The sequence below is a fragment of the Serinus canaria genome, chromosome 7, assembly GCF_022539315.1.
Source record: "Serinus canaria isolate serCan28SL12 chromosome 7, serCan2020, whole genome shotgun sequence".
NCBI lineage: Eukaryota > Metazoa > Chordata > Aves > Passeriformes > Fringillidae > Serinus > Serinus canaria.
In genome coordinates, this window is record NC_066321.1 from 6363818 (window position 1) to 6378596 (window position 14779).

General features: G+C 41.4%; 2 protein-coding genes across 8 annotated transcripts in view; one reads left to right on the forward strand and one right to left on the reverse strand.

The window, feature by feature from the left end:
• The window catches only part of R3HDM1 (R3H domain containing 1), a 79692-nt gene extending 74007 nt beyond the window's left edge, over positions 1-5685 (reverse strand). For all 5 annotated transcript variants that reach the window (XM_050976894.1, XM_050976887.1, XM_050976888.1 and 2 more), the window contains exon 1: positions 5542-5685. The gene's annotated coding sequence lies outside the window, so the exon portion shown is untranslated. The remainder of the gene's footprint in view (positions 1-5541) is intronic.
• An 831-nt stretch (positions 5686-6516) lies between these two features.
• The window catches only part of ZRANB3 (zinc finger RANBP2-type containing 3), a 40463-nt gene continuing 32200 nt past the window's right edge, over positions 6517-14779 (forward strand). For 2 of the 3 annotated variants that reach the window (XM_030241299.2, XM_030241298.2), the window contains exons 1-2: positions 6519-6702; positions 10773-10925. In XM_030241299.2, coding sequence (XP_030097159.2) covers positions 10774-10925 — 152 coding nt within the window. In that variant the 5' untranslated portion in view covers positions 6519-6702; position 10773. Of the gene's footprint in view, positions 6703-10772; positions 10926-14779 lie in introns of all 3 variants that reach the window. The other variant, XM_018911263.3, reaches the window with a different exon arrangement.

Sequence of the window (14779 nt, forward strand, 5' to 3'; positions counted from 1 at the left end):
TCTGTTCCTTCTCCCAGTAACAGGAACGTTCACATAAAAACAAGTGTTCCTCTCCAGAAGGCAATATTTGAAACTAGAGCAAAACAAAACAGCCTCACATGAAGTATTAGGATGAACATCATAACATTTTTGTAAGTTAACACAACAGTATGTGTGAAAGATTCATATCCTTTTGTTAGACCACAAGTCTAACCAGACTGCAGTAGCATTCCTACAGCAGCTTCCATAAAGTCACTTAACAGCTTTCAAAGTACTGGGAGTCCTTTTCCTCCTCCAATCCACACCACAGGGATGACATCTCAGAGCAATACTGGCACTGCCTTGCAGTACAGCTTTAAACCCTTGAAAGAGCAGTTTATTTTTCCATGACAATAATGCAACCTGCAACCAAACTAGCAACTAGAAGCTTTTTTAGAGATTAAGTGCAATGAATATGCATAAAAGATCACTTTGATGTGCTTGAAACAAAGAAGAACCACAGCACCTAAACTAAGAGACTAATAGCATGTCATCTTCATTACAGTAAAAATTAAGGACTCATTACAGTCAATTCTAACAGCAAAAAATGCTATCAGCAGATACTTTGAGTATCTAATTGTCATGTTACCAGTTTCTTCCACTAAAGTATATGCAACAACCACTAACACAAGCAAATTATTCAGTTTCCCTTGGTTTCTCCTTAGAAAGCCACCAGGTCAAAGTTCTTGTTCAGAAATAGTCTGACTTCCCAAGTGGAAGAAGGACAAGGACCCATTTATTGTGAGTCTAAGTACTGCCAATGTGTGCAGCTTTGCTAACCAATCCAACTACATCTGAGGGGGGACACAAACTGCTGAGGGCTCAGTTCTTGCTTTAAGTTATGGAATAGATTTAGTGGATTACAAAAGAAAGGGAGAAAAGGATTCTAATCCTAGCAGCAAGCTGTACTCTTTTTAAACACCTACAGAGCACACTGAACCTAAAATGGAGCTCTTATCCAAAGGACTGAGGGATTAACAATGCTTTAAAGGAAAAAGGCTTTTTTCTGTACCTTCTGTTGAAATGCTTCAAATCATGCTGTGATAACAAGGACAAGAATTCTCCACAAACTGATTTACTCATTTTGCTACTGCCTCATTAAGGTACAAAAACTCAGCATTTGATCTAAGCCAGCAATTTTCCAATGCCTCTCAAAACTCCTGCTGTATCTCCACAAGAACATACCAAATTCTTCCCAGTTCACTTCGAACATGAAAACAGAAGGAAATCTGCCTGTGGATCCAGCATTGGTCAATGATGCAACAGCTCCCAGCTTCTCAGCACCAGCAGGAGGTTTTGATGCCCAAAGCTCTGACAGGAGAAAGGACTGTGAGAACACTCCTCAATCTGCTGTTGGCAGAAGCACTCGAATTAGTTCGAACTTCACTCACCAGCTGCACACCAACAGCCTTTTCCAGACTCAGCTGCACTAAAGAAGCCACTGATCTCACTTCCAGTCACCATTTCCTCCATCTGCCAGTTAAACTGCTCCTCCAAGTCTCCCAATAGATGCTTCAATTTGATAGAACAAGAGACCTACATCTTACACAGATAAAAGTTCAGGAAGTGCTCCCAGTAACAGCTCATTCAACAGAGCAGAGGAGCTGGCAGAGGGCAGGAACAAAAAGCCAAGGATATGGCACCACGATGGCCTCTTTCACAGCAGCAGGTATTCCATCTATTTTTGTCTTGCTTCACTTAACATAAATTAAAATGCTTTAGTTGGATACCTAGAGCAAAGTATCACACCTCACTTGGCTAGGAACAATTCTCTCAACAACTGTGGCAGGTTAAGTGCTAACCAATTATACAGAACATTTTCTAGAAAAAAAAAAACCAACTCAGGACTGGATTTTTGCTAAACCAAAACCCCCAATGGTATCTTCTATCTTTATGTATTTTAGAGGTTATTTTTTGACTCAGAGAAGCAAGCTATCCAAAACTATACTTTCAAAAAGAAGGAGCAACTCTGCTATGCTACACAGTCAGAGCTTTAAAGATATTTATGGCATTTGTCCCGACAAGCTTTAGCCTTCAGACCATCCTATACAGGACTGGACAAAGATCTTTCATACATGGTAGTATACACTTGCTAACAAACCTGAGGAGGGGGCAGAAAAGTTAAGAGTGCTAAATAAGGGACAGAATTCCATTTGATACACAAACTCAAAATTACAGATTAAAGAATAATAAGAACTGATGTTGGGAAGGAGAGTAAAGAACAAAAATCAGCAGCAGATGAAAAAAGACAGGTGAACAATGTAGTATATAATTGTTTATGCAGAAACCAATGGGTGCTTAGAGGTAATGCCCCATTTCCTTACAGAGATCCAAGATAAGGAGTAGAAAAGAAACCCTGGAACAAGCATCCCACAGCCATCTCAAATCTACACTGCTTCAGCAGTCTGGATCAGAACATGCAATAACCAGTATTTTTGGAAACTTAATTCTATAGATTGGAGAAAAGTGCGTGTCAAAAAATGACACATTGACAGGATTCTCATAATACATACATTAAACTGCAGGAGACTAACTTATGCACAAAAGAAGCAGTGCAGGCTGTTCTGTAATTGAGCTGCTGCCCTCATAAATCTGTTTCCAGACATTATTTCCTCTAAAATACTTCTTCAACAAGTTATGAAATCAAAATAAGATATAGGCAGGCCCAAAGTGCCATTTTCCCAACAATATTTAATCATCATCTGTTGCTGACTTACCATCTCCTAGAAAGAGCTTTCCAGCACAGCTTCCCAAAATCTCCTGACATTGTTATACAGCACATTCGTCCACCTCCAAGAAAAGTCAAGGAGGATACACCAAGAATCACATAACCCCATCTTTAATGGGCTCCCACAGATGTTACCTATCAGCTAGAGTAAGCACCACACTGAAGCACTCACATTGATTCTTCTTGCCTAAAGAATACGGTGTGAATGACCTCATTATTCAGGTCTTGCACTACCAAACGACTCCTCTTTCCATCACTAAAAGGCTCCGCGCGGAATGCAGCGTTTAACAAAACCCCCTGGGTCATTTCTATCTGGCCTTTCCTAGGTGGGATGGACACGGGAAAATTGCCACTAAAAGCCTGACTGGGCTCAACACCTCTGCAGTGCCGGAGCCCAGTGTTGGCAGGATTACAGGATATTCTCCCACTCCTATCGAAAGCTCCTTAGCTGTCACACCCATGAATTACAGCACTTCGTATTTACTGGTTACTGCTTAACTCTCTTGGTATCTTTGAAATGAGAATTCGAGCACGCTGAAAAACTTCAGATGCAAATCACTTCAACTAATCAGGACACCCAAGATGGTTCATATTTTTATCCAGGTAGTAAAAGTTAGAGCTTAGTCGTCTAGCTCACCGAATCTGAACCATGCTGTCGATATATTTAAAATATTTTTATAAAATGGACTGTATGCCACATTTTAGCCAATTCAAAGTTTACGTTGCTCCATTACCTGACAACTCACACAAAGAACATGGCGTCAAAAGGCCGATTTTCCCTAAAGTGTCCAAAAAATGCAACTGTATCAGTTACTTTTAGAAGTCTGGACTAGAGCACCTTGAAACTTTAAACACAAAAAGGTATTAAAAAAGATGTGGTTGCTACATCTCTTAGTCAAATTAACTCTGGGGAGAAGTAGGTTTGTGAAAGTGGTGATACAAAGACATGATGTTGAATTAACAGAGGCCACTGTAGCAAACGGACTTTCAACTGAATAAACCCCAAACCCACGGCATTTACGTTGTACCCAGAGCTGAGCCTAGAGCACTCGATCGAAACCATTCAGTTGGTTTGAAGCACTTTCACAGACAGACTTAAACCAAGCAATACAAAATAAAGACTATGGTGTAAGGCAAATATACTGAAACAGGAGAAGAAATGAAAGCCAAAAACTTAACCTCAGTTAAAAGAAAAAAGGCAGAGGCAGAATTGTGTTTAAGATGAGAATGGTACTGCTACGTTGCTCTGTCTCCTCCACTTTTCCTTTATTCCTCCTAACAGACACCCAAATTTAAAATACAGACAACCACTGCAGCAGATTTAGTGGCTGACCCTTCCCAAATCTTTAATAAATAGTTTCTGGAGTACTGCTGACAAACCTAACCCAGTACACTGCACACCCCTCAAAATTACTGATATTTAGTCAAATCTGGTTTTACTCACGAAAAAAGTACTAGTTGATCTTGACAGCAATTTATAGTTTTCTAGAATAAAGAGTGGCCAAGACGTGCAAATACAAGTACTATATTTTTGATCTTCCAAGATTTAAATGGACACACATCTTAACATTACTTTAGCCATTGGGACTTCGGTAAATTGAGAAGCAATAAATTACTTAATTTCTACAAAATACTCAAACCCTTGACATCACAGTACTTACTGCAAAACAAAGGCTTAATATCAGGTGCATGCCAAGCCAATGGAAGACTGTCAAAGAAAATGTGTTTCCATTGCTATTTCTTTCTCCTGAATAGAAAATTATTTGGAAAAAAAATTTTGAAAAATAATCAGAACTTCATTTTAGCTTTCAACAGTAAATAAATATTCCTAATCTAACATTCACAAGACATACTGCTCTGTAAAATTGCTGCTTAATATTCAGCCAAAGAGCATGTCTCAAATACATTACTCCTTGTGGAAGACAAGACGTGAGAAAGCAACCCCATTAAAAATTGCAGGTTAAAACCTCAGTGGAAAAAGGACAGTGTTAGACGCTGCAAGAGAAAAAATCCAACACATTCCCTATTCTGTTTTGGGCATACAAGATCTCTTCGGTTTCAGGTCAATGAGAAGGGGGCATCAAAATTTAAAAATAAAGAATATCAGCAAAACCACTCCAAAATAACAAACACTAAGGCAGACTGTACTATGTGGCAATGCACCCAAAGCAAAGCGTGCACCACTCTTTTTGGTTTTTTTCTATCACCTCCTAATCCAGCTTTCTATGGACATCACACAAATCCATCAACTTGTAGGATGCGTGCAAATCTCTTCACGTGAATAATCTGAATAATTCCTAGACCCCATGTAAGAAACAGCTATTCTTCATTTCTTTTTCTATCTCGTTCCACCTTCCTCATAAAGTGAAACCCTTCTTCGGTGCTGAAAACTCATTTTAAAACGTTTTGAAAAGAGATGGCAAAAACCAGGCCGTGACGTAGTTTGCTCTAAAGTCTACTTACACTTTACACTACAATATGGTAGATATACCCACATGCAAAATTATCCAACATGCGGCAGAAATTTTAAGAAAATGAAAACATAATAGATGAAGAGCCCTGTGTCCCACTCCGGCCAGCCCTGGCTATATTAGGAAGGGGAAGGGCCGGGATGGTCCCGCCGGACCGTGACCCCCCGGCCGGGCTGCACCCACCAGCCCCGCGGCCGCACCCCCCCCCTCCCTCAGCGCTGCCCCCGCTCTGCGCACTGCGGGCGCGGCCCCCCCTCCTCCCTCAGCGCACTGCGACCCCCACCCGCCTAAGCGCCTTCCCCGGCGGCATCCTGGGCTCCTCACCGGGGCGGAGCGCTCCTTCCCGGGCTCGTACCCGGGCTCCTTCCCGGGACGCCGCGCCCGGCGGGTGGCGACTCCTCACACACGAGGGGCGCCGAACCCAGCGCCGAGCGCCGCTCGGGTTCCTCCTGCTGCTGCCGCGGCGGGGAGAGAGGCTCCACCCCCAGACTGCCACCACCAATGGCTGCGCGGGGCGCTACTGATGGACAGCCCCGCGGACCAATAAGCGTTGCGGCGCCCTGCCCCCGGCGCTGCCGCGGAGTGGTGCCGCTCGGCGCTTACGCGAAGCCGAGCCCGCCCGGAAGGCGGCGACCAATCAGAGGGCACGGCCTCCTTGACAGACATCCGGGAGCACCAGTAGGAGCGGCAAACCGGCACCGCAAGGTCCGCCCTTTGCGTGCAGCCCATGGCCGCGGGCAGACCCAGCGATGCCGCGGCTGTGGCAGTGCGGGATCTTAGCGGCCTCCGCCCCGTGCTCTGGTTACTTTCCCTCTTTACCCGCGCCTGAACTGCTCCCCTGGTCTCGGCCGTGTGGTGTATCCCGAGCAGCAGCTCCACGATTCCGCTCGGTCCCCGCGCCAGCGCTCCCGCAGCCGCACGGCGCCCGCACCCTGGCGGGGCGGGCTGGGATCTGTAGTCGGGGCTTGTCCGGGCAATCTCTAGCTCTCCTGGCCGTCACCGTTCTTCCCAACCCCGAGAGCCGGCAGCACTGCCCCGTCCAGCCCGGCCCTTACAGCGCCATCCTCGCCTCCCTCCGTTCCCAGCCTCGCTTCCCCCTTCCCGCCCCTCCAGCTCCCTCAGCCCGCCCGCTCCGGATCAGGGACCGGCACAACGTACAGCCGGGCGGGAAGATGATTTTTAACTCGCTCTTGGGTAAACGGGGCCAGAGGCGAGAAGGACGGGGAAGATAAAAACTAAGGGAAAAGCGGTCCCCGGGCCCAAAAGCGCTTCCCGTCCGTGACCTCTGGTCATGCGTCACTTCCCGGCGGTCGTTCGAGCGCGGAGCCCGCGGCCGTGAGGGGGTGCCCGGGGTGGGACGCGCTCGGGGTCGGTCGCCAGACGGGGACCAGCTGCCAGGTGACTGCTGTTTGTCACCAGCCCGTGTTTGTGACAGGTTTCACTTCTTGCGGTTGCTGCTGCTGGGTCGTCGCATGGTGAGCTCAGGTAATTCTGCGATTGCAGCTGCAGGGACTTGCGTAAGTAAAATAAAATACTTGCCTCCAGGCATGTGTTGAGGTGTGTGCTTCCCTCCAGCACGGTACAGCTGCCTGTGGAAAAACTGTTCTGTGCTGAAGAACTGTGTGGTGTCCTTTGCTCCATCTGATTGCTTTCTCTTGTATGCAGTTCTTTAAAATGCTGTGTTCTGATGGGTAGATTTTCAATTCTTTGTTATCCTACTGGTGGCTTCTCAGAACAAGAAAGACAAGGAGCTACTGGTGAGGGTCCAGCAGAGGCCACAAAGGTGATGAGGGATCTGGAGCATCTCTCTTATGAGGAGGGACTGCAAGGGCTGGGCCTGTTTAGTCTGGAGAAGAGAAGACTGAGAGGGGATCTCATTATGCACATTAATATCTCAAAGGTGGGTGCCAACAGGACGGTGCCAGATTGTTTTCGGTGGTGCCCATCAGCAGGATGAGGAGCAACAGCCATAAAAGGAAGCAGAAGTTTCCCCTCAGCCTGAGGGAAAACTTCTTTACAAAGATGGCAGAGCACTGGGACAGCTGCCCAAGGAGTTCGTGGATTTTCCTTCTCTGGAGACATTCCAAAGCCACCTGGATATGTTCCTGTGTTACCTGCTCCAGGTGACCCTGCCTTGACAGGGGAGTTGGACATGATGATCTCCAGAGCTCCTTTCCAACCCAAACAATTCTGTGAAATAGTTGATTAATCAATCAGCCAAGATGTTCTTAGAGCCTTGAATTCCCTATTAAGTTTTATTGAACACGCAGTTCAATATGGAGCAGTTAAGTCCATCAAGAGGAAGTTTATGAAGCAAAACCCTTAGTGGAAAGACTCATTTGTCTTAGGCACGTGCTGCTGAGCTGCATTAAAGGGCTATACTTAGTGGCCTGTAAAAATAAGCAGTGGGTTTATATTATGTAATCAGCTTGTGTTGACAAACAGCTATTGGAAAACTTAAAGTAGTCCTTGAACTTGTCATTGGTCTTGCACCCAACTTTGCAATGAAGAAACAGCCCCAGGGGTAATATCCTCAACAAGCTGGGTCTCAGTTGCTGCCTCTGGAAGGATAAGGGCCTATAATGCAGTGCAGTATAATCATTGCTAGTGCCTATAGTGCACTAGCAGTGATTAGAAAGAAATTCAACGTTGGGTTTTTTCAAATTTTGTTTTATTGTTTGCATTGCCCTTATCCCTCAGTAGCTAGTTAGTTTTCCAGATAATTTATGATTGATTGAACATGACAGAAGTTGGAGCAGATTACTTGGAAATGCCGTTGTTGTTTCTCTTGTGTATGAACTATCTACTTTCTTGAATTTAAAAAAAAAAGTTTCAGTGCAATTTTTTTATATGGCAGCTCAGTTTTCTTGGAAGTTAGAGACTTTTTCAAAAGTTTTCCTGGAAATTATAGATACTTTGCAAATATGTTTATAAAATTTATTCTGTTTTAATTCAGTTTTGAAAAGTAGTGGGAATTGCATCAAATAGTTTATAAGTACATTGTTGCAGAGCCCTTTCAAAAAAACTTCATCAGATTGGAAAAATGGGAATCACTTTTACAAAACACATGGTGACTTCACCAAATAAAAGCATTTATCCTGATATGCATCGGTTCTTCACTTCATGTTTTTTTATGCCCTATGAATGAATCATGATGTAGGTCCATGAATCTTCCTCATCCCTGCTTTTAAAAGCTGGGATCATTTTCCACTATCTAGTCCTGAGATACTTAAACAACTTTAGATTAATAGTTACTGAGTTAAGTAATTCAAATTTTTCATCCCTGATTTCCTTTAAAATACTTGAGTAAATACTTCAGAGTTTGAGTTTTTTAACTTGTGAGACTTGTGCAGCTGAATGAAATCTCTGAATGAAAAGCTAGGTCTCCACACAAAATCTTTTGGGTCTATTCTGTCTGAAAAAAAATGAAGCTCCAGAACTGGTGATCTGGAGATGTGGGAAGGTCAATGTGATCTGTATTACAGCACATTAAGGACACAGAAAAAGCCATGAACAGTTGTAGTCAGAGAATACATGCACTGGTCTTTATTTCTCCCCTTGCATCTTCTAAATCTGCAAGGACTAGAACAACAGATACAAACTGGTCTTCTGCTACACTGATTAAATTCTTTTCTAAAACAGATTATTTTTATTTCTTGACATTTCTACACTGTGTACATAAGTACTCTGTCTCAAAACATACATGTCCACCACTGCCACAATCATTGTATATTTTTTAATAGCCATTGTTCACCCCATGTGGAATTCTTTAATTATTCACCTAGTCTGTAATTATTCACCATTCACTTATTCAATCATTTACCTTGAGAAAAAAACTAAACAAAAACTTGTACATATCTGGTAGTTAGTGCTTTTTGTTTTGCTCCTTTCTAAGATTGCAAAGTAAGTCAGTTTTAACCATGTTAATGACTGATGCAGTAACATTTTTCATTGTAGTATTGCTATGTACTGATGACTCATGTACCTCCTTTAATTCAGATCTGTGTTTCTGAAGCTGCATGGTTCCTATTCAGTGTTTCAGTGAAAGGATCTTGTCATGATCTTGTTCAACAGAAAGTTAATTATGTTAACATTTCATTCTCATATTGTCACTCACAACAAGCTATGTAGGGAGCTGATCACAAGTACATCATTATCTCTGCATTTATAGAATGGAAAATTATCAAAGAAAATGAGTCACAAATTTTCTTTAGAGGTGAATCTCAGAACTGAGCGTTGAACAGCTTTGGGCCCACCAATCCTGCAGCATTGTTGACTTGTGTGGCTCTACAGAAATGTTTTAGTTTTTGTCTTTAGTTTTTGTTTGTTTGCCAGCAGTCTGAAGTACCATTCCTTAATCAACTTTTAAAGGAAAAAATGTGCATTGGAAAATATTGTGATAGAACTGAAGTGATTATGGTTATTTTCCCAACAGTTAGAATTGAAACATTCATGTTTGCTCATTTGAGAGCAGAAGCAGGTATTTATTTACTGGAGCTTTATGATTTTTTTTCTGGGAAGTGCTTGTCTTGGGCACACAGGGGCTTTCCATCTTCTGTTAAGCAAAGCTCTGTGGTGGATATGCATGAAAGAGCCTGGTACTCACCACAGTACTTTGATATGCTGCTGAGTGTTCCAGAGGCCCAAGGTATAGGAATATTGTTTCTGTAAAGCTATACCAAACATTCCACTTGGGAAAATGGAGGATAAAATTGCCACGGTCAATACAAGGCTCATGTCCCAACTTTTGTGTGTTGGTCAGTATTATAAATTGAAATTCACTATTCTTCCCTCATTGCCCAGCAGAATGGTATGTCACAATGGTTGTGTTTTGAACACCCCTTCTTTGTAGAAGTGGTAGTGGAGTCCCAAGAAGGAATGCCTGGAAGTCCCAGTGTTACCCTGTTCAATTCTTCCCCAATGAGAATGTCATGGAACTTGCCTGGAGGCTCATCTTTAAGCACACCATGAGAATTTTTATTGATTAGTTCTGTGGTTTAAGATTGTTTCTTTCTTAGGGAAATAAAGTTCTTCACTGATTTTTCCTTTTTTTTTTTTCCCCACCTCTCCTAAAATGGGCATATTTCCCCCTTTTTTTTCTGATTTAATGTTTAGGATTAAAAACTTTAAGTATTGTTAGTTCTATCATCAGAAGTTAAATAATCAATTTTTCATGGAACTCTTCTGAAAAATGTTACTAAAAGAGTTGTATTTCGGTGTCCATGAGTAAGCTCGATTTGAATAGCAAATAACTTCCTTTCATGAATAGGGTGTTTGCTAAAATAATTATTTCATAGTGTAAAGGGAGAGACACATGCTGCCCTCTTCATCCTGGAATAGTTAGAATATTTTATGGATATTGAGGTGAGGGACTCTTCCTCCAGCATCTGCACAATTTTGTGCTTTCCAGAGACAATTCTCAAAACTCTAGGAAAGCTGTGTAGATATTGATTATTTCAAGATGAAGTGATGAGTATTGTTCTATCAAGCTTTATTCTCTATTCTGCCATGTAGGTAAGATATCTTCTTTCTCTTTTGTTTCCCCTCTGGTTCAGCATGGCCAGTGCTCTCCAGGAAACAGCTTCACTCAAAGCCTCTCAGTTAGAGGATGTTGATGCAAAGCTGTCCTTCCTACCTGAAAGACTGAGAAAGAAGCTGCTTCCTTTTCAGGAAAAGGGCATCATATTTGCACTTCAGAGAAGTGGCAGGTAAGATTATTGTATCCAACTTATTGCTTCGCATGCTAAAGATTGATGTGACAATAAAGTATGCAGACATTAGGTAGAAAAATCATATTACGTTTCTATGGTTGTAAGTAAGAACATGATGCTAAAATTAATTACTTTAGGTAAACATTTTTTACAAAGGTTATTCAATACCAGCAGTCTTAGGTGAGTTATGTTGCAGAAATCTTTAATAAACTGTAAAGGTAACATGGTTAAAAATGAGTTGTGGAGGTTTTTTCCAAAGAGGATGAAGAGGTTTAATAATGCATTATGCAAAAGAGAGTTGTAGTATCAAAGTTCTCATGTGAAAGGAGGTTGATATCAGTAGGACCATCATTTTTGTTATGTTAATGGAGAATTCCTAAAATAAGTTAATTCACATTTGATTCTTTAGTTTTTAATGGCATGGTAGAGCTGTTAAGGGAATGACTAACAGATCTTGATGCATCTGTGTGGTTTTCTATTTTAAATTTGGTATAATTCTGGAGTGTAATCAGGGTGTTCTGGAGCTCACTGAGCTGCAGCAGCAGAGCAGGAGAAGCCTTGCACAGTGCTCAGTTAGCCAGTGCAGCAGCTGATGGCATAGGCATTCAACAATTAAGTACCTGGTAAATCAAAAAAACACAGTTTATGCAGCAGAGGCTGGAAATATTTTGCTGAGTAAGAACCTGTTAGGGAGTTACAGGGTCAAAAAGGAGAGGGGGAAATGCTATTTCCACATTTATAAATTTTAGGAAATGTGGGCAATTGCAGCCTAAAGCTGTGAAACCACTGTGTGCTGTTGTTTTGGAAAGAAATGATGTTGGGGAGGTCTGGCACAAATAGAATTACTGTAGCCTGTGTGGGAAAGATGGATGAAATTAGTTCCTGATTATTTCAGCATCTTGCTGAGAAGGAGAGGCTGAGGGCCTAAGGGGGTTGCTTGCTGATGTTTGTGATTGTTCTCAGGGGAAAAGAAATGTACATCTTTCCCTCTAAAGGTGAAAAATTAGAAAGGAAATTTTTATCAGCAGTTCTTGGAATTACATGGAACTTTTAATCAATTAAAATCTCTGTGTTTTTTTCTCTTTGATTCTTTTCCTTTGGCCAAAACCCTTTAGCAGTGCTGTCTCAGGGAATGAACAAACCATCTGTTTTATGCTGCCGGTTTCAGTAGCAGAACAGAAAGATGAGTCCAGCCCTTTACATGAGAGCCTGAGATTTGATATGCTTTATGCTGAATTGGCATTAACTTCTCGTGACCACCAGCCATATCAGACACTTTCTTGCTGCACAGACTGAGAATGGGTGGATATAATTTTAACAGATAGCTAAGACTTTGGTAGAACACACAGCAAAGCCTGTGTTAGAGTTGAATTTAATAAATCCAAAGCCCTTGCCTGCCATGGAATATGCAATTGAGGTGTACATTTGTGTGTACAAATAGTGAAAGAACAGAAGCCATTAAAATTAAAGAAACTACACATTTAATTAGGGTAGGCTAATGGATGTATTTGAAAGTGGCATAATCTTCTCCAGGCTGTTGTATAATATAGAGATTCCTTGGGAAGCAGCTTAACTGTAGGACTGGATAAATTTTTATCAGATGTTTCTTTCTTCTTTTTGCCTGCAGTAAGTGTTCAGAATGGTTTGCAATACCAATTGTAATGACTCTGTCATGGAAGGAATTCTATATTTTTCATTAAGGTTACAGGTTTATGTTCATTTTTTTCATTAGGTCTTTCACTAACAAGAGTTTTGCATAACCCAGCAGTGGTGGTTCTCATGTGACATGCATATGAAATAATGTTCATCGTGATTGCAAGAAATCTTGCTGCTTGGCACAGCAAATTCTGTCTGTAAGATGGGTCACATTGAGGAATTGTGTGCACACTCTCAGCTAGCTTCTATATAAAGTAAAGTGTGTTAAGTCAAACTTTCCCAAGGAGTGTTTTTTAAATCTGCCCCTTGCTGATGCAGATCTATTTCTCTTCTTGTCCAAAACAAGAACAAGAGCCTCTGGTATACTTGTAGCTGAGTTTTCTTATTAGTTTGTCAGCCCTTGCCTCTCAGAAGTCTTTCCCTTTTGTGTACTCCATAATGATTTAAACCTTCTTTCAGTATTCCCAGTGGTATATTTTCTGTAGAAGTGTCTTTTCTAATTTTAAAAAATATATAAGCATAGGACTTGAAGTGAGCAATATGTGCATCTCTGCACATCATTCTTCTTCCCCCAGGCTATGCACTCCCTTCACAGGCATCACTCAATCCATGCTTTGCTGTAGTGGAAAGGAAACTGGTGTAGAGCAAGTGTTGGCTGAAGAGATTCAATTAATATCATCTTAGATTAGACAAGAACCCAGCATGAAAAGGGACTTTTTATTAGAACAAACTCTTACTTTTTGCATGGAAGGGCTGGGAGTGAGCTGTTAATTCCCTTGTCTCTTCCCAAAGCATAAAATAAATATGCTGTTGTGGTTTGTATTTTTGATTCATTGGTAAATGAATCAGAGGGTTTTCCAGTAGATGCTCCAAAGGCATTATCTCATTTAAAAGAGACTGCCTAACACTTTTCTAGGAAATGACAGTTCTAGAACCAGCAAGACAATGTGTGTTTCAACATAAGCTAACACACCTTTTATCTCACAAACATGCCTTAAAGGTGAAAAACTGACTGGCTGCTTATTCCTTCCTAGAGATTATTCTGCATACATGCACTTTAGAATGGCTGCCTACGGATGGATACAATTCATAGTCATTATTTGTAGCCTCAAACATTAATGTGCAGAAAAGCTGGGTGCACACAACTTACATCCATGAAGACTTTTTCATTTTTGTGATTTTCTTTCAGTGAAGGTGTAAGTTACTTTTAAAACCAGCAATAATGTGTATTTATTTATTTGTGTGTGCTTTAAACTGCCTCTGAAATAAAAACCAACCAACTTGTCCCTTCCAGGAATGTGACCTGTTAACAATAGGCTCAGGAAATACTGAGGGTTGTTGGGGTCAGATGAGTGTGTGCTGTTGGGAAGCGGAAGTGAGCAATTCTCTGCTCTCTGCTGGTTCTTGGTCATGTTTGGGCAGATGTGGACAAATCCCCATTTCCTAAGAACTCAGGGTAGAACTGAGAGGTCACCAAGTTAGTGAAGAGATGTGTTGAAGCACAATGCTCTGGAAAAAATGGTGGAAAAATATGGGTAAAATATCCAGGGTAAAATATGGGTAAAATATCCAAGACACAGAGATAATGTGCAAGTAACTCAATAGTGTTGATAAGGATGGTGTTCAATCTCATTTGAGCTTGCATCTCTCTTTGAATATTACTGATTTTTACTGCTGCTGTTCAGTAATATCATACTTGGAAAGTCATGATTCTTTGAACCATCTATTCTTGCTTTATATCCTCTCTTTACAGGAGTGTGTGATGATAACAAACAATTTGTTCACCTGAATACACTGTAAAAGAGGCATGCTGTTGTTTGAAATTTAGCTCTCATGCTACTGGATATCACTAAATGCTTTATCAAGTTTTGTAATAAAAGCTGTCAGCATGTGATTTGCAAGCATCATTATTTAGCATTGCTTGTCTTGTAGATGGTATCTGTAAAAGATGCCTTCAGACACACAGATATATTTCTTTCTAGGCATGTTGGCAGAACAATTTGTTTAAGCTGGATGCAAAGGAGGACTTGGAGATATTTACTACCATTGAAACAAGTGGTTTCATTATAATTGTATGCTTTAACTGTTTTACTGGGGTGATCTTGTTTCCTCTGTGAGTCTGAGAGGTAATATATTATATATTCAGGAGCATATGATTTTTAATCTCCCATACATGCTGTTAGACACAGTAAAAA